The sequence below is a fragment of the Lytechinus pictus genome, chromosome 10 (assembly GCF_037042905.1).
Source record: "Lytechinus pictus isolate F3 Inbred chromosome 10, Lp3.0, whole genome shotgun sequence".
Taxonomy (NCBI): Eukaryota; Metazoa; Echinodermata; class Echinoidea; order Temnopleuroida; family Toxopneustidae; genus Lytechinus; species Lytechinus pictus.
This window is the reverse complement of record NC_087254.1, coordinates 13,627,149-13,652,936: the sequence shown is the minus strand read 5'-3', so window position 1 is coordinate 13,652,936 and position 25,788 is coordinate 13,627,149. Positions and strand designations below refer to the sequence as shown.

At 36.0% G+C, this 25,788-nt stretch overlaps 1 protein-coding gene across 2 annotated transcripts in view; it reads left to right on the top strand.

Moving 5' to 3' along the window:
* LOC129270205 (uncharacterized) overlaps window positions 1-25,788 on the top strand; it is a 72,440-nt gene that overhangs the window by 23,070 nt on the left and 23,582 nt on the right. For both annotated transcript variants that reach the window (XM_064105367.1, XM_064105368.1), the window contains 12 exons: window positions 707-866; window positions 1,647-1,667; window positions 3,142-3,489; window positions 3,878-4,063; window positions 6,660-6,995; window positions 9,610-9,705; window positions 10,105-10,452; window positions 12,834-12,932; window positions 13,872-14,101; window positions 20,109-20,265; window positions 21,120-21,233; window positions 22,020-22,127. In XM_064105367.1, the coding sequence (XP_063961437.1) occupies window positions 707-866; window positions 1,647-1,667; window positions 3,142-3,489; window positions 3,878-4,063; window positions 6,660-6,995; window positions 9,610-9,705; window positions 10,105-10,452; window positions 12,834-12,932; window positions 13,872-14,101; window positions 20,109-20,265; window positions 21,120-21,233; window positions 22,020-22,127 (2,203 nt within the window). The remainder of the gene's footprint in view (window positions 1-706; window positions 867-1,646; window positions 1,668-3,141; window positions 3,490-3,877; window positions 4,064-6,659; window positions 6,996-9,609; window positions 9,706-10,104; window positions 10,453-12,833; window positions 12,933-13,871; window positions 14,102-20,108; window positions 20,266-21,119; window positions 21,234-22,019; window positions 22,128-25,788) is intronic.

The following is a 25,788-nucleotide window of genomic DNA, read 5'->3' as shown; positions in this document are numbered from 1 at the left end:
TGTAATAAACTTAACTGAACTAGTAGAAAGGAAAGCCTATTCGTCTGGTTTGCATGCATTTCATTGCTTCTAGTGTGCATAGAAATGATTTGAGATTAACTAAGTTCTTGGGAAATTACTATATAAGAGTCCATGCATTGACATGAATTCAAATTAAAGAAAAGCATGATTGATGTTGTGTATTTCAGTAAAATCACCTTCAGTAATATCATTTTGATATGATCATAACTTTTTTGCCAAAATTCACAAAGGATCTTTTGAAAACCCATGGTTGAGTCCATGGTTTATGCAGATTTCCTGTATAAATTACACTTATTTTACCGGGTATATTAAAAATGTCCAATGCTGATGCGCGCTTTTGTCACAGTGTGCCAAATTGATGCATGTTGCAGTGCCATGCTATTTTATTCATAAGTCCACTGTTTTGAATTAATGAGTCCAATCTTCAAGCAGTGGATTCATGAATAAAATAGCGTATCTAACCATGGTAACAGGCGTCAATTTGGCTCACTGTGTCAAAATGTCCAATGCATCAGTATTGGACATTTTTTATACACACGCCCGATACGTGCTAAATTAAGCTTAATTTATACAGGAAATCTGCATAAACAATGGATTCAACTATGGGATTTCAAAACCACCTTTGTGAATTCGGACCTTAATGACCTTGCTTTCCTCTATTTTTTTTTCCTCTTGAATATCGCAGGGGGATGGTGGAGGTCCGTTGGTTTGTGAAGGATCAGATGGTCGATGGCATCTTGTAGGAGTGACCTCCTGGGGCGAGGGGTGTATGTATATAGGAAAACCAGACATCTACGCTAGAGTCTCACGATTCGTGCCATTTGTTGAAGAAGTCTTGGCAAGAAGTAAGTTGTATAACACTATCCAAGAAATTAAACGGGGGGAGGGGGAGGGTTCGCAAAGTTAAGAGTGCCTTAAAGCCTTACTTATGTGCAGACATGCACATGAAATTTAACTTTCAATCTCATTGTTAAAGACTCAATATTATGCATCCCATGGCATGATATCACCAATATAGTGATGCATCTTATAGGTTACAGAACTAGGAATTGTAGTGTTTCTTGTTGAAACACACCCAGGGAGGATGCCCTGGGGGACGATACTCAAGTTTGTTTGTCATACCTGTATGAAAGAAGTGAGACAACGTTGTAATTTTCTATGGCGTTGGCAGCGTCAACAGTATAAAATCTTAGGCAATGTTTAGTTTTGGAAACATCATTGTTATAACTGGTATTAAAACATACTTCATAAATATTATTTCATCCACTCGATCCTGTGTACTTTCTCAAGCCAAGTGATCAGTCACACACGATGCTGCCTGAGGTCTGTGAATCTGTGTCTCTTGATCTCTGGACCACAGATTCGTGACAATAGATATTGCGTCTCTTTAGGGGATGATCTGATTCGAAGTTCATATAATAATCAGTATGAGTTGACTTGAGAAAATCCACAGGAGTGGATGGAAAACTTGCCATAAATATTGTTAAGGGTGGTAGAAGTTTAACAACATTTTATTTGATCATCCTGAACTGATGAAAGTTTTCTGTATCACCTAATAATTTGATTTTTGTATTCATATTATACTGCACCAATTCTTTCGCCAACATTTTTCCCTATCTTCACAGATGACGTCGTAGTACCTACATGTGAGTATTATGTCTTTGTAACTACTGTGGTTTATTTGAATGGTAGTAGACCATCAAATTTGGTAAATGTCCATCTCACATTGGTGTTATCATACTTCCATGACGATTTCTATCGTAGCAAACCAGGTTGACTGGACTGTGCTTTATCTGTGTACTAGGCTGTTGTTTTGCATCAGTTACATCGGCTTGTGCCATCGCATCAGGTTATTGCATCTTTTCTGAAAACTGCGTAACCGGACCATTCAAGAAAAGAGCCCCCTAAATTCCTGTAACATTTGGTCCAGTTTACCCGACCATTCGAGAAAAGAGCCCCCTAAATTCCTGAAAGGTCTGGCCAATTTACCCGATGTTCTGTGAAAAGTATAGCCAATTATCCAATGGTCGGGTAAACTGGACTCTACATTCTTGGAATACAGGTAACCCTTATCTCAAATGGTCGGGTTTCACGATGGCCCAACCCGACGCAATAACCCGCGATGTGATGTCACATGATCATTATTGTCTCGCCCACCAGAGGTGAAGGCGAGACTTAGGGATCCAAATGTCATCCGTCCGTTGTCTGTCGTCCGTCCGTCACAAATCTAATGACACATAACTCCACAATCGTAAGTCGCTTTTCAACCAAACTTGGATGGTAGATGGACTTGGGGGACATGCTTGTTATGCTGCAGTCGGAGGTCACATGGTAAGGTCAAAGGCCATTATCAGGTCAACGATAAAGTTTACATGCAGGTCAACGTTAAAGTTTACATGCAAGACTCTCTTATGACACCTAACTCCGCAACCGAAAGTCGCTTTTCAACCAAACTTGGATGGTAGATGGATTTGGGGGACCTGCATGTTATCCTGCAGTCGGAGGTCACATGGTAAGCTCAAAGGTCATTTTCAGGTCAATGTTAAAGTTTACATGCAAGACTCTTATGACACCTAACTTCGCAACCGTAAGTCACTTTTCAACAAATCTTGGATGGTAGATGTACTCAGGCGACCTGCATGTTATGCTGCAGTCAGAGGTCAGATGGTAAGGTCAAAGGTCATTTTCAGATCAACATTAAAGTTTACGTGCAAGGCTCTTATGACAAGTGTTATTCCATCCCAGTCATTTAATGAAGTTTTGATACAATTCTGTTGCGTGCCCTCGCAAATCACAATATTTCTGGTTATTTTCATAAGTGGGCGAGACACAAAATCGCTTTTGCCTTGTATCTTGTAATGCAAACATATTTGTTCAAAAACTACTTAGCAGTAAATAATGCAGTGAATTTGTACCGGGTATTATGCCTATTGTCCTCATAAAATTTATTTTATGGAGGGTTGGTTGTCGTTTAAAGAGGTACTCCAGGCTGAAAATGATATGATGTGAACCTTTAAGCCGTTGGAGACTGAGTAATTTTGCTTTAATATTTGTGTTCCATAGAATCCAGCCCTCACGTGCATTACACATATATACTTTATACCCCATTTGGAATTACAGCTGAACCAGACTTCATCCAGATAAACCTCGGCATTGGAGAACCATACGAGATATCCTCACCAAACTATCCCGAGTTGTACCCAAATAATCTACACCAAATATGGGAGATTGTGCCACCCTTGGACTCGGCCATACTCATCCATTTCATTGATTTTGAGTTAGAAGATCGTTATGACTTCTTAAATATATACAATGGAGAAACATATTCCAATGAAACACTGATTGCAAGGATAACAGATGTCAATCGACCAAGAGATTTGGCTGAGGTGACTTCCAAAATGTGGATACGGTTTCAGAGTGACTCCGCTGTCGGTCGACACGGGTTCCGACTCACGCTTACTGCCATACGTAAGAATTTTTTTAATGACTGCTATTTAATCTCTCTTGTTGTTGGTTTAAATATTGTACCATACAAATAATGGACTATGATATTTTGACGTAATATTAGATGGAAAGCTGATTCCTCCTCCCAAAGCCAACCCAATCCCTACCCCCACCCCACTCCTCAACACATCCATTGACCCCTCCACTTCTAAAAAAAACATTATGTTGCCCCTGAAAAACAATTTTTTTGTAAAGCACTGTAAAACAATGTTTTTTTGTAAGAGCACTCTATAAAATAACACATTATTATGATTGTAATGTATTGATGTTATCGTTTGTATTAATCATACCCGGTTATTAATGTTATTATGATTTTTTTTCTTTACCATCAATATTTAAATTATAACTCAAGGAGTTCCTTACAATGGATCGTGTGGACTAAGCTGCTGTACCAATCAATTAGAAAGCTGTAATCGTGGTGACTGCTACTGTGATGTGCAATGCTCTTCATTTGGTGATTGCTGCTGGGATTTCCAAGAAAACTGTCATGTCCAGGCCACCCCAACTCCATATTTCTTTTATAGTACAATAAGTCCAGGTATAATCGCTGATGTGGTTTACGGTACACAATGTGGAGTGTTATAGAAACAGTGGATAGAAGAAGAGAAGAAATGGATAGGCGAGAGAGTGGAGATTTGAGAGTAGAGTATTCTTTCTTGAAAGTAGTCCTGAAAAGGACTGTAAACCAGGAAAGTTTGATGAGTTGAGAACAGCTTGAGTGGTAGAGCTGATGAGGAGATGCTGGCTTGAGTCGGCGAGTAGAGATGATGAGTAGTAGAGAGACTCGACGTTTCGGACAGGTTGACTGTCCGTCTTCAGGTATGCTTGCCGGTGACATGACATTGCTGCTCCGGGCTTAATTTCGTCTAAGATGTAGGGCTTTTTTAATAGGGTTTTATGTTAGGTTTAGGGTAGGGTATAGTGTGAACCCTAAATAGCTGGGCTATTTTGATGCCTAAGAAGACTGGAAGGCTGGTTCAGCCCCCTCCCCTTATCTCAGTCGTTGACTGCGCTATTGTGACGAAAATTGGCACGCGCGTTACCCATGGCATAATCTACAAAACTATGAGATCAAATTCTGCAAAAAATCTCATTGCTAATTCATTATGCTAATTCATGCATAAAATCAAAAGGTTGCTCTTATTAACAATCATACCCCTAAAATGCTAATTTTTGGTTCCCAGGCTCTTTTCACCATCAACATCTATTTAATTTCTCATTTATTTCTATGTTTTACGAATTTTCGTTTTTTTTTTCAATAGAAACTGTCAGGGACTTTATTTTAACCACAAACCACATGATGAAATTAATTGATTTTAATCAGTAAAAGGAAAAATAAGGATACATTTGTGAATTTTGGCTAAGCACTATTTGCATTGGATTTGTACATGAATTCACGTTTTTGAGCAACTTTGGGTCTGCATGCACTTACAAAATGCTGCGTAATTTCGGAACTGCGTACCTGGGGGTTGCAAGTTTGGTCTCAAAAGTTGCGCGAAAGTAAAACGTCAGCGAGCGACGTGGTAAAAAAAATTTGCGCAGCGGACTTATCACGAAAACTGTCATATTATAGGGTTAACCCTTAAAGGCCCGGGGGAGCACTTTTGAGACCAAATTTGCAATGACCGGGTACGCGGTTACGAAATTACGCAACATTATGTTAGTGTATGCCAGACCCAAAACTGCTCAAAAATGTGAATTCATGTACAGATCCAATGCAAATTGTGTATTGAACCAAAATTCATAAATGTATCATTCTTTTTAGTTTTAGTGATTAAACTTAATTAATTTTGTCTGCATTCAGTCTGCAACAATTTCCATAGAAAAAAAAGTCGAAAAGAAAGAAATACATAAAATTTAAAAAATAAAAAATGAAAATAAATACATTAGAAAAAAAATTGCGATAACAATTTTTTTTTGAAGTACATTCGATCGGGATCCTACAAAGAGTCTGTGAATAAGAAATTAGCAGTTTGAGGCAGTATGATAGTTGATTGGAGCAAATGTTTTATTTTCATGAATAAATTAGCATAATTAATTCATTAAATGAAAAATCTTAATATTTCAAAAAATTAACCATACAGCCTTGTAGATTATATCGCACACTACCACTGTGCAAATTTTCGAAGGCCGTGAGATGGGTCCAAATAACCCGGCTCTTTTAAAGTTCGAAGTTGGTCATTCCATTAGTGTGGGGAATTTAGAGCGGAGCGATTGTCAAGTAACCATAGAGGCCGTTCTCATGACGCTTTCTAAAACTAGTTTACTGGAAACCGATTCAGGAAACCACTTTGGAAGATCGCTTTGCTAGCATTCCCACTTGATCACACGAAAGTGGTTTTCAAAATCACTTCACGTAAAGCGCTCTTGTTGCTATGGAAACGCTCTCAGTGGGGTGATTCGTTTCGCGCGAAATTCGAAACCGCAGCATAGGCATTCTACACCTGTCGTGTGGAGTAGCGCGCTCAAAATGTGCGAAGATCGCTTCCCGAAGAACGGTTGTGTCCTCACTTACGCTAAAACCAGTTTCACGAGGCAAAGCGATCTTGAAAACAACATCGCGAGGTGGTTTTCACCGCTTCGACCGTTCTCACTACGCGTTAAACTAGTTTCCAGTAAACTAGTTTTAGGAACGTAATGAGAACAGCCTCATACTAGCCAAGTATATCAACGCCGTCAAGTCATAAACCCTCAAACCTCAAATTCTCGAAAACCCTTTTTGATTAATTCAGTTCATGTACCTTCTTAGCATGAAAATGATTTAGAAGAGGAATTGGTTACTTCGGAGGAAGTTTGTATTTTTAGGCCAAAACATAAAATAACAGAATATGATGATAGGAATTATGCTTCCTCTTAGTGACATCCTGCCTTCATTATAGCTACAATAAGTGAAAATAAGTAGTAATGACAAAACAGCTGTGGCCCTTCTGATTCTCCTTGTGCCATTTCTTCTACTGTACTATTACTACTAATATTAATTGTTCATTATTCATATACTCGACCTTCATTTGTTTTGCATTAGTCAATGTGCAATATGCACAAATATTTCCTCTAGACACTGTACATATAGTCGAACTTTTCTTTTTATCTCAACTTATGAAATACATGTTTCTTTTGATTTCAATACCCAACAGGAATAGGGGACAGGATTGACCTTGAGTTAGGAGAGACTGCGGTAATAACATCACCAAACTACCCTCAAGATTACCCAAACAACGCAGACATTTCGTGGAATATCCACGTTCCCTCCAGCCACAGGGTCTTGCTCCAATTCATTGCGTTTGATACAGAGGCGAGATACGACTTCCTGTACGTGTATGCAGGTCGTGACCCTGAAACCATTCTCACAGGGGATGGGAATTTCGACGACATCGTGTCATCGGGTTCTTTCATGCAGCTGAGGTTTGAAAGTGATGGTAGTTTTGCGCGATCTGGGTTCAGACTTCAGCTAAGTGTGGTTGACGAAACGGGTGAGTTTTGCTTGCTTTCCATTTAAAGGGATCGTTTAACTTTGTGAGCAGCTGATTTAAAAATTTCTCAAACTGAGTTGAAATGTGCGTATGAGTGCCTGTATTTGTCCTCAAAAACCCTGAAACAGACCACAATATAGGATGAAAAACTCTAATTTAGATACAAGTAGCAATTTATTAGCCTGATTTTGAGAACCGTCTAGTAGACGGGTTCAGCTTATGACCAGTTTTCTCCAATTCAAAAAGTCCGTTGGCTATTTTGACTGCCTTCTGTTGTGTGTATCTCCTATATTAGCTATTAGCTGCACTGTACATTCAGTGTATACCTTGTACACACTAGGTCATGCTGTGTTCATCTAGAATTAATGTGTTGTGGTGCACAGATTCCCTGTATACACATAGTCATTGAAACCAACTCCCAATTATTTTCAAACTTTGGTTTACATCTCCAAGGTTTTAAAATTGATCCTGTAAATATAATACTTTGAAACTTTTGGGATGGTATTTTTACACTATAAGCCTAATGTTTAGCCCATTTTCAGGAACCAAAATGAGAATTTTTTAAATCAGAACAAAGTGAAACGATCACTTTAATAGCTTCCCAATATAAGAAGTTAAGACAGAAATAACATGAAAATGATGATAATACTATTATTATTTTATAAATAATTGAGAACTCATACAAATGCAAAACACCAGATGTGGCTGAACGCCATCCCTCCTCAATTCACCCACATTTGTTTTACATAATCAATTTCTTTTGAAATGATAGTTTGAAGGAGCTGACAGAAAAGACCAGTGACATGTAAATTTGTTGGTGTTTCATGTGTGTCTTATAGACACTACTGTTCTATTGCCCCACAGTCGATTGGGCATACACCAAAAGTTCTTATGTGGGCATGCAGCTACATACACCCATGTGCAATCTTCTAAAGAATTCTAGCAATGAAGCTAGCCTGGCTTGAAATATATCCATGAGGCGAAATCGTCGTAGAAAACAAACCGCGATTACGAACCATGGAAAATCTCAATCACCCCGGGCCAGTTATTTAAGTATCTAAACATGTGTTTCTTGACCTCGATTGGTCCGGAAAAACTAAACCGCAATTACATATGCAGCACGCTGATTCAAGCAAACTCGCTCGCCATTACATGCAGTTATTTTATTTCTCTTTAATAGTTTCCTTATATCGGGGCTGATTTTCTTTGTTCGAAACAGAATAACATTGGCTTTAAAAATACAATGTATCAAATATCAAATAAAATAATTTAATTCCGAAAGGCCTACTTCAGGCAGAGCTGCTCTTATGTAATATCAGCTTTTGTTTACGGTCTACCCTCCGCTAACCTGATAAGAGGGATTATCGGCGATACAGGGTTGATAGCACTTTGCATACGCAGCATGACGATTCAATCAAACTTCTTCGTTCGAAATTAAAAACAAATTAACATTGGATTTCAAAATACAATATCCCTTTAAAAACTTGATTAAATATGAAATACAATAATTCAATTCCGAAAGGCCTACTACAGGCAGAGCTGCTTTTTCGTAATATCACAGCTGTTGTTTATATGGTCTAACCCTCAGGCTTGCACCTGCGGAGGAGAAATGTTACATAAGAGGGATTATCGGGCGATTCAGGGTTGATAGCGCTTGGGAATGAAATATCTTGGTTCCTCCAACGAGGATTTTTTTATGAGGGTATAGGACCGTAGCAAAACCATTAGCTGCGGCGGCGAATTCTGCAACGAGGGTTTGACAAAATACTTTGAAATACCTTGAATGCTGATTGTTCTCTAGATAACAAGGAATGATTGACTCAGCTGACAAAGACAGAAACTCATCCCTACAAGCCAATATAAAGATGCTATAATGGAATAAATTTCCTTAACTAGTATACATATAAGTGATTGTTCTGTAAGATGACTACTGTATAAGCTGTTATTTTCGCGTACAGAATATTTCGCGAATCGCGGGGGTCCCGACATTTTTGCGGGTTGTTGAATTCGCAATCAGAAGATGTATCATACCCTTTCACAGCATTTCAAAAGCAGAAGTAGTGCAAAACATGTGCAAAAATATGCTCCTCAAAACCCCCATGCTGACATGTTTTTTGTACATAAATATGTCCCTGTAAAAAACAGTTGCAAAGTGTGAAAAAAGTGGCTTGAATTTCACTTTTTTTGTACCTTTAGATCTGAAAATTCATCATGTCACAGTTTGATCTGTAAGAGAAATCTTTGGAAGTGGTGTTTTGTTAGATTCATTTTATATAACGTTGGTTTTAGTGCAAAAATATTGAATTTTGTGAACAAAATCTTACGCCTTCAAAACCATGTGAGTTATGAATATTAATGAGTATGCAAATAGCTGCCAATACGTGTGTGAGGAGTCAACCAGATGACAATAAAATCAATGTATTTGTTGGAAAATACATTGTAATATTGCAGCGAGTGAACAAATATGGATAAACATACATGTATGTCAGGAAATAATTTAGGCTCTGCAAAAATAACAGCTTATACAGTATTAGAAACATACACTATGATGAATTGAGTTATTATCAATTTTAGCATTTTCCATTGTATATATTTCTTTCTATGATTATTTTAGAGCTGGCAAGTTGTAGCAATGGGGAACTAATATCTATTTCATATATTTGTGATGGCATGCTGAATTGTCCAGATGGAGGGGACGAGTACAACTGCCGTAAGCCCACTTTCATTTTTTTCCTTTTCACCAAAGTGATTGCTTAATTTCCAATCGTGAAATATTGTATATATTTTGATAATAATAAGCGTCATTATATGGCTATGATTTAATCAGACACTTCTACATGTAGTATCATAAAAATCATGTTTCATATAATAGTATACAAAATAATGGGTATGTGATGCCACAAACTAAATGCATGTTTTGACTTGACCTTAAATCATTTAAGTATCAATGGCTGAAATGTCTATAATTTTATACATTTGTATCCTGCAATTTCTCTTGTGTCATAGTGATTTGTGTGTAATGCGGTCTCCCCCTGTTCCTTTTGAATCAGAAATTCACATTGTAAATATATTATAAGACAATATGAGACTGCACATCTTGTGTTTATAGCTCCCGTCATACTAGCCGACGGAGAAAGCGCAACTTTTGCGATGCCTTCCAACCCCCACTCCGTCCAAGAGTCATCCCTTGAACGGTCATTCCTATCCAACGACTCAAGCCTTGCTTTGGTCGTCATGGTGGAATTCATCCATCTGTCGCCTGGCGATGTCATCGTAATCAGTACCGTCGATGCAGATATCGATGACGATTTTGTGTGGACCATGGAAGGACCACTTTCACAGGATTACAGTCAGGCTGCTGATAAGGTTTTCACACACGGGCATATCGTTGTCCAGGCAACCACCGTAAATGGAACCAGGGATGTTGCGTTACAGGTCACAGCTGCTCAACTACAAGGTATGTATAAACATTATCAATTATTATGATGATACGGGTGTGATTCCCTGGCATTTGCTTAGGTGACAATTGCTCTGATGGAAAAATCAGCACGTTGTAAATCATGAAAGCTAACATCAAAACTGAATTAACCCTAATCCTTATCTTGCCAATTTTCGAAACCAAAAACTCTTACTATCCTAACTTGTACTCGATGCCCTATGAGATATTAAGACCGGAGCAAATGTCACAGGAGCTTAAGTCGTGTCACCAATGGTTTATTTAAGGTGAAAACTACTGAACATTTTTCTTCTCAGATACTTCTCATTGAGCTGTTTTGAAAGATAACAAAAGAATATGTAGAGTGTGTATCACTAATCATTCTTACTTGAAAATAGAAACTGTCACAATTGTGTTACACTTCTTTTGTATTTGTATCCGATTCTCAGAATGTATGCAGGATGAATTTTAACAATTGTACTTAATGTATTAACATGTGTTCTGTTAGTGTTTTATTCTGTAGGTGGGGTTTTAGCTTAGAATATACATGTGTATTTTGTTTCTGTATACCGTTAAAGGTCAAGTCCATCCCATAAAAATGTTTATTTGAATAAATAGAGATAAATCAAACCAGCATAACACTGAAAATTTCATCAAAATCAGATGTAAATAAGAAAGTTATGGAATTTTTAAGTTTCGCTTATTTTACACAAAACAGTGATATGCACAACTCAGTGTCATGTGAATGAGTCATTCGATGATGTCCATCACTCACTATTTCTTTTGTTTTTTATTGTTTGTATTATACAATATTACATTTTTTACAAATTTGACAATAAGGACCAAGTTGACTGAACCATATAGTATTAAACAATGCTAATTCCACATGTTCAGGTAGGAATTAATCGTTGTTTGACAATTTGACAATGAGGAGAAAATTAGAATATTTCATATAATAAATTACAAAAGAAATAGTGAGTGGATGACGTCATCAGTCTCATCATTTGCATACCAAACAGGATGTGCATATAACTGTTTTGTAAAATTAAGCGAAACTTTAAAATGTCATAACTTTCTTATTTTACATCCGATTTGATGTTATGCTTTTTGGATTTTTCTCTTTTTATTCAAATCAACTTTTTGTTGGGGTGGACTTGTCCTTTAATAATGATAATATTAACTAGTTTTTGTCTCACCTGCATAGCAGAGTGAGACTATAGGCGCCGCTTTTCCGACGGCGGCGGCGGCGGCGTCAACACCAAATCTTAACCTGAGGTTAAGTTTTTGAAATGACAGCATAACTTAGAAAGTATATGGACCTTGTTCATGAAACTTAGCCATAAGGTTAATCAAGTATTACTGAACATCCTGCCTGAGTTTCATGTCACATGACTAAGGTCAAAGGTCATTTAGGGTCAATGAACTTAGACCATGTTGGGGGAATCAACATCAAAATCTTAACCTAAGGTTAAGTTTTTGAAATGTCATCATAACTTAGAAAATATATGGACCTAGTTCATGAAACTTATACATAAGGTTAATCAAGTATCACTGAACATCCTGCATGAGTTTCACGTCACATGACCAAGGTCAAAGGTCATTTAGGGTCAATGAACTTTGGCCAAATGGGGGTATCTGTAGAATTACCATCATAACTTTAAAAGTTTATGGATCTGATTCATGAAACTTGGACATAATAGTAATCAAGTAAAACTGAACATCCTGTGCAAGTTTCAGGTCACATGATCAAGGTCAAAGGTCATTTAGGGTCAATGAACTTTGGTCAAATTGGGGTATTTGTTGAATTACCGCCATAACTTTGAAAGTGTGTTGGTCTAGTTCATAAAACTTGGACATAAGAGTACTGGTAATCAAGTATCACTAAACATCCTTTGCGCATTTTAGGTCACATGACCAAGGTCAAAGGTCAATGAACTTTGTTCAACTCTGTTGAATTACCATCATAACTTAGAAAATATATGGACCTAGTTCATGAAACTTATACATAAGGTTAATCAAGTATCACTGAACATCCTGCATGAGTTTCACGTCACATGACCAAGGTCAAAGGTCATTTAGGGTCAATGAACTTTGGCCGAATTGGGGGTATCTGTAGAATTACCATCATAACTCTAAAAGTTTATGGATCTAGTTCATAAAACGTGGAAATAAGAGTAACCAAGTATCACTGAACATCTTGTGCGAGTTATAGTAGTTTTCAAAATCAGCACTGCTGCTATATTGAATCGCGTGATGCAGGTGAGACGGCCAGAGGCATTCCACTTGTTTAACTAGATAGCGCTTTTCCCAGAACAGCACAAAGCACTGTGCACCACACTATTACCCCGTTAACATCCTCTCAAATCATTTACTTTACTTTACTTTGAAATTCTAATTTTAAGGCATCACTAGCTGTGAAGGTAGTGACAGACTGATTGTTCCGCTGAAGGTATGCGATGGTATCGTTGACTGCCCTGACTTTACTGATGAACAGGACTGTGGTAATATCTTGAATTCAGATTTTTTTTTTTGAAATTATAGAACATTGAATTACTTATTATAGTTGGAATAGAAGTTGCAATAATATTTCAGCATATCAAATTACTAACATTCTATCGTTATATGATAACAATTTAATCCCTCCAAAATTTGGTATTATGGTTAAAAGAGAAGTCACAATGATATTGCAGCATATCATATCAATAGCATTCTGAATTTGTAAGATTAAAATTTAACCCTCTTTCGTGTTCAAGGAATGAGCAAGAAATTACCCTCCAACATGATAAAATTTTATTACACTGTTATTTGATGCTTGTGCCTTATTTCTTTTTATTCCTCAATCCCTTTCCATCTCTACTTTCTTTTCAACTCAAACTAGCCTCAATCATTGAGTCACTTGAAAATTGCACTTTACACATATTTATTTTAAATGATTTAGTTTTGGCATTATTATATTGCTTTTATCATTATAAGTGTTGTTATTAACATTCATTATGAATAATGTTACCATCGTGATTTTTAATATTTGTATTGTTAAATCAAATTTTGGATACAGATTTTCGAAATTATTTTTTATCTGCTTATGTCTTATACTAGTTATCAGTTTATCATGCAACAATTTTAGCCATAGGGTTCCATTGTTTCATGTTAATATTATTTATATATATTTATATTTTTTATCTGCTTATGTTATTTATACTAGTTATCAGTTTATCATGCAATAATTTTAGCCATAGTTTTCCATTGTTTCATGTCAATATTAACTACTTAACAGTGCAGGGGGGATTCTGGGGCAGTGGCATCCTAATGATAGTGATATTTTTCCAAAATCTTTTGAATACACTGTCATTAAATATTTTTTATGGCTGAATATTATAACCTGAACCAAGCAGTTGCATATATTAATACATGGCTAGGAATTCTCTACTGTCTTTAATCAGGTCCTTTGGAAACTATTTCGCTTAACCTCGGAGAGAAAGCTACTATTCAAAGCCCTGGATATCCACGCTTTGTTACGACATCTTTGCCTCTCCGAATGGTATGGACAATACAAGTTGCGCTCCCTTGGCAGATCGTAGTAGATGTATTGAGTTTGGTGACTGAAGCATCACACATGCTCATGATTGGCACCGGTCTAGATGACAGTGATGAGAGCAGTGTTCTGTTCAAGGTTTGTACCAATTATTAAAGCCAGTACGCACCAGCAGCCTTGGATTAACACCATCTCAAGTCCCTATCTACTCAAATCTGACCTGGTTTTTAACCCATAATGCAACATTCTGAGAAGTGTAATCTAATGATATACATTCCTGTCTAAGTGATAACTCACAATTTCACTACTCAAAGCATTCATATACTGAAACAACTACTTTCCTCCTAGAAATTATGTTAGTTTCCCTATAAGTATTCAATTGCAGGATAATTCACTATCGGTATTATCAACAGTTATCTCAAAAGGTACAAGTATGTTTTGAGACTAGTTATTTATAACACACAGTCAATGAGAGACCACACATAGTATTGGTCAGTTTGCTCCCCCTTTAATAGGAAAATGTTAACGTAGGTGTTAGTGTGTGAGACGGAACGAGTGCCACGAAATGCACGTGTGACATTGTGATGAGTATGTTGATTCCCATTTGAAGGCCCCTTTTTTATATTGATCTGTTGGTGGGTAAGTTTGTATATGTGAATCTGAATTCAATCACTTTTTGATACAAATCCCTTTCCTGAGATTTTGCTTAATTATACTGATTTACCGAACTACTTTTACTTATTCTTGTCCAGTAATTTTCTTGAACTATGGTGAAATGATGGAAGTTTGCCGTTAAAATAGTATGGTAACTAGATTTTAATTCGTCATGCGGACGAATTAGGTGGTCTGTCGTAGAAAGATAAATACTAGTAGATAAACATACATAATTATTTAAACAAATGAGTAGATATCAGATTGACAGATAAATGGACAGTCAGATAGACATACATATTCAAACAGATACACATAGGAAAGATAGATAAATAGATAGATGGAGAGATAAATGATAAGTGGATAGATTAATAGAAGAAAGGTAGATAAATTATATCTTGATATATAGATAGACAGATAGATCAATAGATAGATATAGAGATATATATATAAACATATAAATACATATTAGATAGGTAGACAGATAGACATTAGATAGATATATAGATAGATAAATAAATAGATAGATAGATAAATAGATAGATAGATAGATAATGATTGATGACAAAAATTACGATGAGGATGATGATAATAATGATTGATGACAAATAAGATGATGATAATGGTGATTGTGATATTATATATACACAGATGGACAGACAGAAAATATATCGATATATTTATTGATAGATAAACAGATAGAATAACATATTAAACAGATTTAATAGATTGATAGATATTAGATAGACAGACAAATAAACAGACATAATTATTTAAACAGATCAATAGACATTAGATTGAAAGATAAAAAGATAGACATACAGATAGACATACATATTTAAACAGATAGATGGATAGTCGGATAGATAGATAGATGGATTGGATGATATATGAAATATAGGTGGATAGATTGATAGAAGATAGATAGATAAACATACATAATAATTGAGAGACAGATAGATTGATATACTGTAGAAAGGTAGATGTATTCAAACTGATAGATATATATTAGAGAAATAGATAGATAGATAGATAGCCAGGCAGACATATAGATAGATAGATACTTTAGATAGAGACAGGCAGATAGATGGATAGATAGACATATTTAAACAGATAGATATATATATTAGACAGAGAGAGAGAGATCGATAGATAGACAGATAGATAGATATACATTGTACATGTAGGTAGATAGATAGACAGAAAGATAGATAGATTTATAACATAGATAGCGGATAGATAGACGGATATGATTTGATAGATATAATATGAAAAAAGTAAATATAATCTGTTTTATTTTGCAATATTTTGCAATATTTTAACTATTATTTATGAGAATTCTTATAATTGATCGTGCGCAAGATAGTAAAAAAAAAATAGATTTTAATTTGTCATGAGGACGGATTAGGTGGTCTGTCATGATTTTCCATTCAGTGTCGGCTCATGTTGTATAAAATGATTCATTTACATATGATCTATTTGATCATCTTGATCAAAGACATCATGGGAATAGATTTTGACCATGACTAAAGTGATTATTAATGTGGTAATGACAATCAATGATGGTGATAATGCAAGATGGTAAATACGAAATAAAGTTTGAGGCACGTGAAACGCCATGAAAACTTCTTAAAAATTTAAGACGATTTTACCGAAATTTGCTTTCCAAAATTGCTCAATGAAAGGCGCCTTAATTTTCACAGCAGCTAATTTTTACTGGACAGTTGTTCATTATTGATGTTTTTTATGCCAAAATTTGTTGTACTGTCCGCAATTTTTTTTCTAGATTTCAATTAAGTTTCAAGCGAGAATTTTCACAATGTCAATGGGTATTAATTTCACTGAATTTGACTTGAAAATTCATAGGTAATACTTTTTGAAAAAAAATATCTTAAATATTTTTATTCAAAATTTATGCTAAATTTCAATAATTTTTAATGAAAAGTTTCAAAATGCTACAATACCACAGCATTCACTTTAAAACTCATTGGTGATGTTTTTTATTAAAAATTATGCAGAAAGTTTTTTTTGTAAAAGTTTGCAAAATTATCGCAAATTTATAAATATTTACATAAAATTTTCCGTCAAGAATTTTCATGATCCATTAATTGTGTATGACTTTCACATTTACTTGTAATTTTTTTTGGATGATTTTAAATGAAAAAAGTCATGTAAAAGATTCAAATACAGGCAATTTTCCTGTAAAATTTCTGAAAAAAATGCGTAATTAACTAATTTGCACAATGTTTAAAAATGACCGAATAAAAAAATCTGGGAAAATCCGCAAAATGTCTGAAATAAAATTTTGCAACCCAAGAGCGTTTCAATATTGCAGCGTTTACTAAAGAATACATAAATGATATTTTACAATGTTAAAATGACCCCTAAAAAAGTTCCGGGAAAATTCCAAAAAATGTCCTATATAAAAAAACTGCAAAGCAAGTGGGCTTGAAATTTTCAGCAAGACAGTACAATTGATTAAAAAAAAAATTTCCTTAAAAGATTTCTCAAAAATTAGGCCAAGAGAAAATTTGAAAAAAATTAAACAAGTCATAACACATTGATGCTGTGGTCGAAAATGAAAATTATTCCACGTTATTTGTAGATAATTGTCTTCACTACATCATATCAAAATTTGGAAGAAAACTGAACACTAATAACGAAGATACGGTCAAATATGCATAAATATGTGATGTAATTGCGAAAATGTGTAATTTTCACTTCTAACATAATTTTGACGTAATTACAAAATCTTCAGATGAGATATTGACTATATCCAAGAGTGAGGAAAAATTGGGGGTCAACGGACACCCTGAAGAGCTACAGTGAATTTTATATAGGCATATTTTTGCCCACTTATGACTTATTTTGCGAGTTTGCACGCGCGAGTAATGCAAATTTGAATGGACGCGCATTCCCGTATTATTGGTCGTACATGTAAGAGGCTGAGTGAGGTATCAAATTAATCAGAAGATAATGGACAATGGACAGACATAAAATAAATGATGACTCGAAGATGCATACCGATGGTAGGTGCAAGAACGCGCACGCATACCTGTGCGCGCGCAAATTCTTGACATGCTCAAAATGACCTGAAACGTACCCAAACTTGACCACGGTCAATTTGGGTATTTGAAAATTTGGACGCGCGCATACGTGCGCTTTATGACCTTTGCATGACCTCTGATGACATGTCCTGATGACCTGTCACCTGAACTTGATATGCAAATATGGATGAATTTTGATGATTTGTTGCGATGATACCATCAATCATTTAATTTTACAAAATGGCGCCTAGATGACGTCATCATGATTTGATAACCTTGAAAAGCTTTGTTACACATGTCCATAATGATGTCCATACATGACATGAAAATCAAGAAAATTGACATGCCCGATTTAGAGATAAAGTGGGAACAAAATTTGGCAATAGAAATAAATAAAGTAAAATCTGACGAATATAAAAGGTGATCATTCATATTCATGACAGACCACCTAATAATAGGCATTTATCTCAACCCAGACAAAATACACGAGAGGCGAGTAAGTGCAGTTTCCGTGGAGTTTAATAAAATTTGTTTCCGAAGAGCATCTTCCAAATGATGTATACCGAAATGATATGTTGTCAAATAAAGCCAAAATAATATTATTCAACAATCAAAACATAATGATTATAGATGTATAAACCTGAGATATGTCATATGCGAAAAAACAAACCAATCTCCTCAATTGTCAATTAAAACAGTCCATCCACATCCATGACAAAGGCACCAGTTTGTCATGTTGGCCAATATGTGGGAAACGTAAAATTCCGTTTGCAACACGAGCTTGTGCAGGTAAACAAAGCCCTGTTCACATTATAACCTGAGGAGTGGAATATCAAACTACGAAATTGGTCTAAATGAATGAAAATTATTATCTCAGGAAGCCCAAAATAAGTTAAGAATTATAATGTGGTGTGGCAATAAATGGAATGCCGCCAAACGGGATGACTCATCGTCAGCCCGCCGCCACAACACAATATGATGTGCAAGAGTTCAAACCATGTTGTATTTACAAAATCCATGCAAAGCTAGAAGCGGGGAAAGGGGGGTGCATTAAGCAAACAAGGACGCGCCTCCCAAAACAGGTGAATTGAGATGAAAGATGCTTTCCAATCAACTCCACGAAGAAGAATGCTAACTTATTAGAATTTGGATTTCGCCCCCTCCAGAAATAACCACATCGGCTAATGCGACGTAGCATTTTTTAGCCACGCCTCCTTGTGATGTCTGAACAAATACCATATTTGGCATCACAACATATCTCCGCCACGGTAAAGGAATTCGCCTGACCAGGCCCCCTTCTTGTAAAACACCCGTTAACGTACTGCTGGCGGGATATGTTGTTATCCAGCTAGCCTGACCTGAGATAACCGCTCATCAACTCGCTTCGCGCGTTAAGAGGTATTATATAGCACCATCTATCTAGAAATCATCTATTTCTAGAAATAATCTAATCTAAAAAATATTTGTATGCCAGTCAAATTCTATGTGTGAATACAATCCTTAACCCAATAGTGTCAGTGATTTTATAATTTCCTTTCATGACGAAAAACTTCCATTTGAGAACACTATACCCCAGTTTCCCTTCTCATCAATTCTCTTCTCCAAGTACGACAAACCCTAACTGCCCCAAGCAAGCAATTTAAGTATCATAACACCTGTTTCTTGACGTCGGTCCAAAGATAACACAACAGCCCGGCATATACAGTCACAGCAGGGGGCCACACACGATGGGATGCATGCGCAGTGCTGAGCGCGGCCCTTTCCTTATTTCGTGGTCGATTTTCTTCGTTCGAAATTGAAAATGAACTAACATTGGATTACTGAATACAATATGCCTTTTAAAAATGTGATTAAATATCGAATACAATAATTCCATTCCGAAGGTCCTACTACAGGCAGAGAAGTCTTACGTAATAGCACAGATGTTATTTATCTTTTCGTCCTTTGCTCAACGCTCATATACTGGCCTGTGGAGGTGAAATTGATTACCAGGGATTACCCCTGGATTACCTGGCCAAGCGCAGTTGATAAGGGCTTGGAAATGATTTTTGGGAGATCCAAATGGAAAATGGGGTATAACACCGCAGTTTGCAATCTGAACTGCGGTCTTTCTCCAAACGGGGGTTTGACGTAATGAAACTATGTTCAAAGGAAAATGGTTGGTTCACTTACAATGAACATGTTGCTACATCTGCCAATCCTGATCATGTTGTTCCAGGTAACGCAGTTTCAGAAAGAATCATTTAGGGATTGGTAAGAATGTCAAAATAGCATTTTTTAATATATCAATATATATATATATATGTATATATATATAGATATACATATAAAAGAGGCAGAGAGGTAATGCATTGTCATAGTTCCAACAAAGTTTATTTCCAAGTCCAAATTTTTTACGTTAAATATTTATATATATATTTACTATTTTTTTGCGTTATGACTTTCAGATTTCCGGCATCCCATTTTATGATGAGCATGGTGCCACCTTTGGTAAAATAAGTCCTCCAGGAAACTCAATGTGGATCAGTATAGAGAAGCCTTATACAGATTCCCCCTCAGAGCTAGTTCTGGCTGCACACGTCGAAGCAGTGACTGGGGAATCATGTAAGTGAACTAAATTAGGATTACATAATGCTGGGTTTTTTAAAGTAAAAGTAGTCCTCTGTAATCAATAATGAAAGATCTATATTATAAGTCATTTGACTGTAAGAATATTACTGTTCCTTACTCAAGAAGCCAAAATTCTTTTATTTCCTTTCTCTTTTATAATGGTGTGTCTTTTGCTTTGCCATTGCGTTATGTTTCTTTGTAATAATCAAATCTCTCAATTAAGATTTCATTATTACTTCTATAAACTATGATTCCAGATTATAATGTCGTTCTAAAATGCTTTTTAAAAGTTGACGAAATTTGATGTGAAATGTGAAAAAATTGGTCATTGAGTGGAATTAGATTGTATGCAATGTATCAGAGAGCAAACACATGCAAACTTTCTTGAATTACGACATGGGTGTTCCCATTTTACAACCATTTTTTGGCTTCCTTTTATCAAACTGCATCGTATTCATCATGATTGCAAGGAAAGTTATCACATTGAAAACACATCGTGTAGAAGAACATGAAGATATGATATTTGAAAGGTGAATGGTTTGAAGGGTTTTGAAAGTTTACATGGTGGTGGGACGAGATGACAAAAGTTATCAGTGTCACCATGTAAGGTAGTCTCGAAAAGAACTGTTGGGTATTTTTGGACAAAAGTTCTTAGAAACTGATGGTCTTGACGTTTCGAGCATGTGAACTCTCCTCTCTTCCTCAGGAGTGTCAAAGAGCAACAAATAGTAGAGTTCGCTTGCTCGAAATGTTGAGAAAACCGGTTCTTCTAAGGATATAATCCAATAGAATACCCAACAACAGTCCTTTCGAGGACTTTCTCTTACGTGTCTTTATTTTTCTTTAAGTGCAATGTCCACCAGGTGAACTATACTGTGGGGGTATTTTCCATGGCTGTTACAATGAGACAAGCAGCTGTGATGGATATAATAATTGCTTTGATGGGTCAGACGAAGATTGTGGTAAGTGTTTCATTGACATCCTTCCAGCACAATGCAATTAATAGTAACGATGTAGTGGTGGTATTATGGATTTGAAGAAACAATAAGTCATAAAGATATACATGTACATGTTTTTACTTTGTAAATATGATAATGTGAGTCTTCACACTTTTGGTCATGTATTTATCTCTCACACTTTTGAAACCAGAATTGAATTGAATGGAATAATGCTAGTAATGATGATGCTCACAAAATAATGCTTAGCAGTCCTTGAGGATTGTAATGAACATGTTATCAATACTGATGATAATGTAAAAGCTAATTGTAAAAATTATACTTCTAATACTGACAATAAGTAGACCATTAATAATGATCACAATAGCTTTTCAATAAACTGGCATAATACCTACTATTATTATAGCTATATACTTTTCCTGACGCATAGAGAATTTTATCAAACATTTTTTGTCTAGGATTAATTCCTAGAATGCATCTTGGTGAAAGCATTTTTCTGGGGTGGACTTGACCTTTAAGCAAAAATAATGATAATTATGTAATATGAGCACATTATATGGAATATTATTTACCCATGGCTATTCTGATCGAATGCTTGGGCAATCAAGGAATACCTTCCTACCCCATACCCATTTACTTCACCTGGATGGAGAGTGGCAAATGTAGATAGACGCCTTGTTGCGGTGGGATTTGAACCCCAGACTTTGTAGTTTAAAGAGCTGACAACACCTGTGCATGCGAGCAAGATAGGTATAATAATTTTCAGCGCTGCTTTTTTTTTTGCACTCCTAGCTTGCCCTGGTATTCTGGAAGTAAGATCTGGTCCTTCCAACACCTGCCTGCATCGTAGGAGCTTCTGTAATGACGTAGTGGATAGTGGAGATGATGAAAGCGATTGCAGTAAGTACATTGTTCCTTCACGTTTTAATGTACATGATACTGTCAAGACATAATGCTTTTAAATTGCCTTTAACTATGTTAACCAATTACCGTGGCTGAGGCAACAGGAGTGATGTTAAACCAGCAAGGGTCATTTGAAATATTAAACGATATGAAACATAAAATTGATTTTGGCTAATGGTAGATAGCCAAGTTGTCGTCTAAGGTACTTGACTACACCATGAACGTCCGCGGTTCAATTCCCGGCACATCTTTGAACAAGGTATTTTATCTATGTTCTTTATCTTGCATCAAAGAAATGGAAATTCTATATTATTAGAGAGTTTTCGCATTCTACAACGCACCTATTCCTTTGAAAATGCAATTTTATTTAAATCACAATGGAGAGCTGAGATGCTTTTGTCAAAAGTTGGTGATCTGGAAGCGATCGGAACAGCAGCGTTGTCTCGCGACTCTGGATAACGACATATTTGAAATTGTTCGTCTGGTGCAAATCTTCGGATCATCTGCTGTCCGGGTCCACCAACTTTCAACAAAAGCCTCTCAGCTCTCCATTGTGATTTGACTTGCGTTGTAGAGAGCGGCCTTGTCGTGATTGCGAAAATTCTCTATTGATACCAACATGTGCATGAGTTTTTTTTATAAAAGATAGTCATATTTTTATGTTTGTTCGATCTGACTGGGTAGCTACGGGCTTCGATCGATTCTTGTTATGGCCAGGTGTTTCCCATAACTTGTTTTCTTGAAGAAAGTCTACAATGATGTTGGTAAAAACAATTAACCTCCACCAAAGTGTCCTGAAAGTGATATGTCCGTAACCTATAGGAATATATCATGTACTTGTTTATTTCATTATTCAATAGAGTGAAAATATCAAAAGCTTTTCCCATGCCTTAAAGAAATGTGGTCCTTTCCCATTGTTGTACCAATTATTAAAGCCAGTATGAACCAGCAACATTGTAATAGCACCATCTCAAGTCCCTAACTACTCAAATCCAACCAGGTTCTTTACCCATAATGCAACATTCTGACCAGCTTAGTAACTCACTTATTCCCTAATTCGACTCTCAATCGTGAATAAATTATTTTCAGTCACGCCTCACTATCCTTAAGCACAACCAGTGCAACAACATCAACACCTGAAATAGAAAACATTTATATACTTTACAAAAAACATACCTGTTTCGAGGGGAGCACCAAGCTTCGACGGCAAGACAGCACGAACGGTACTTACTGACGAATGTACTGAGGCCTCCCTCTGAGTTCAGATCTCGAAGAACTCATCAATGTACTGTACATGCTGTAAGGCCTATTCATCCATCAGAATTCTCTTTGCTCTATCTTCTTGCATCCAGTCAATCGTCCACATATCCATCCCGAATAAGACGTCCGTACTGTGCTGTGTCGAACTCGGTCAGTGAATTCCGAATCGTTTAGGAATTCAGACACTCCTCACGCAAGCATTGTTATGCTAATCGGATACTTCTGCTAAGAAAAGAAAATGTATTTATTCCCTAATTCGACTCTCAATCGTGAATAAATTATTTTCAGTCACGCCTCACTATCCTTAAGCACAACCAGTGCAACAACATCAACACCTGAAATAGAAAACATTTATATACTTTACAAAAAACATACCTGTTTCGAGGGGAGCACCAAGCTTCGACGGCAAAACAAGCTAAACTTATAGCTCCCCCTCTCAGTCAATCAAAGAACGGGTAAACAAGAAAATGAGTTACACGACGCAATCATTTCAATTTAACCAACTTTAAATGTATAATGATAATAATACATGTCTCATTCAACAATCTCATCGAACGCCTACAATCCATCTTTAACAAAGTTATACGTATAATCATACTAGGCTGAGGCTAATTTACCCGGTATAAAAATAATTCTAAAGCCCCAAATTCATAGAAATTGAAAGACAATCCTTCATATTGTCTTTAATATATCCATCCTTAGCAGTCTCCGACCTCCACCTACCATGTTTCTTAAACAACCTGTCTGGAACACCAAAGTTCGCTGCTGCTGTGGCTCCGCCACTTCGGAGGCTATGCATGCCAAAACTCTTTGGATTCAACCCTACTTTCGCCAACGCCTCTCTCAATAATTCTAAACATCTAGTATAAGACAACTGTCCACGTCTTAACTTGTAACTATTACTGGATTTACAGTAATTTAGAGGCCTAAAAAGAAATACTTCATCAGAGGCATCGTTAAGCCCCGCTGCAATCAAATATTTCCTCAAAGCTAATACGGGGCAGGTGGGGAATTTGTAGCACCTATAAGAACCCATGCTCCTTGCCTGTAAATATCGGTTTTACTTTTCATGATGAAAGTATTCACATGAGACAAATACAAGTCTAAATCACATTTACGAATATGTATCATTTCATCAAATCGTAGAATGCCTGCGTAGGAAATCAAAATCATAGCACATAATCGAATATCTAATAGACTCGTTGAAGATCCATACTTCTCAACAACTGCTTTCAAAATGTCTGGGGTTATAACTTCTTTCTTAACGATCGGTTTGTTTAGTAATTTCTTTAAACATTGTAAAACAATATGTATGAACTTGCGATCACAGGGATTAACATTCATCCTTGGCTTGCAGTCAAAATGCCACTTAATGGCGTAAAAAGCCGATTCTATCCTCGAATAAGGAGCTTCTCTTTGATACAAATGAATAAGATAGCGACTAATATCTTCTGGTTCTGCTGTGTCAGAATTTACTTTATTTTGCTTACACTAATCTCTCCAGATATTCAACGCTCTGTTGTATTTACTCATAGTGTTATCAGCTCTCGAAGCTGTCAAGACCTTGTTCAAAGTTATATCATATCCTTCATGAAGAGAATTTCTGGATTTAAGAAAAATTAAACAAAACTTATAAGCTGGTATATATTTATCTCAACACAATATATTCAAATTGTGATAAATTCTCAAGTTCAGTCATTCTTATCAAATTCTCAAAATTTAATCACTTCTAATACGTTTTACAGCCATGACAGCAAAATTAAACATTAACTATGCAGCTATCCTCAAACCAGGTGGTTTTATATTTTCACTAAAATTTCAGTATGAAATTCATTAGATCACAATTCCATATCATAATTCGTTTCAATCGTCTTGAAGGCTTAGCAAAACAATAGCTTTGGGATTCATTTCCTTTGCGAAAATATTTATTTTTGCCTTAAAACACTTGCAAAAACTTTCTGAAACATTTTATTCTCAAGAATTCTGTAATTTTGAGACTTTGAATGTTTTCAATCATCACCAATTTCTTCATTCTGAGCTCCGCCGCCAGTAAATTATAACTAATTTGAGAATGAAATCTCATATCAATTCCTTATCAACCTGTACGATGGTTATCCTTTTACATAATCATAACATTCTCCAATTTCCATCACCACTTCTTTGCTCTGCAGCATAAGTGGATCCTAGCTATGCAGCTATCTGCCATGCGGCCGTGTAAAAATTACATGTTGCATTCCAACAGTATAATTTTGAATTAACCTCCATCAATGGATTTATTACATACCAGCATTCATGTCAGCCATCTCTCACAAACCGTTTTTTTTTTTTTTTTTTTTTTTTTTTTTTTTTTTGTATTCATTATTATTTCTGCCTTGAACGAAAATTCCTTGAGGATTAT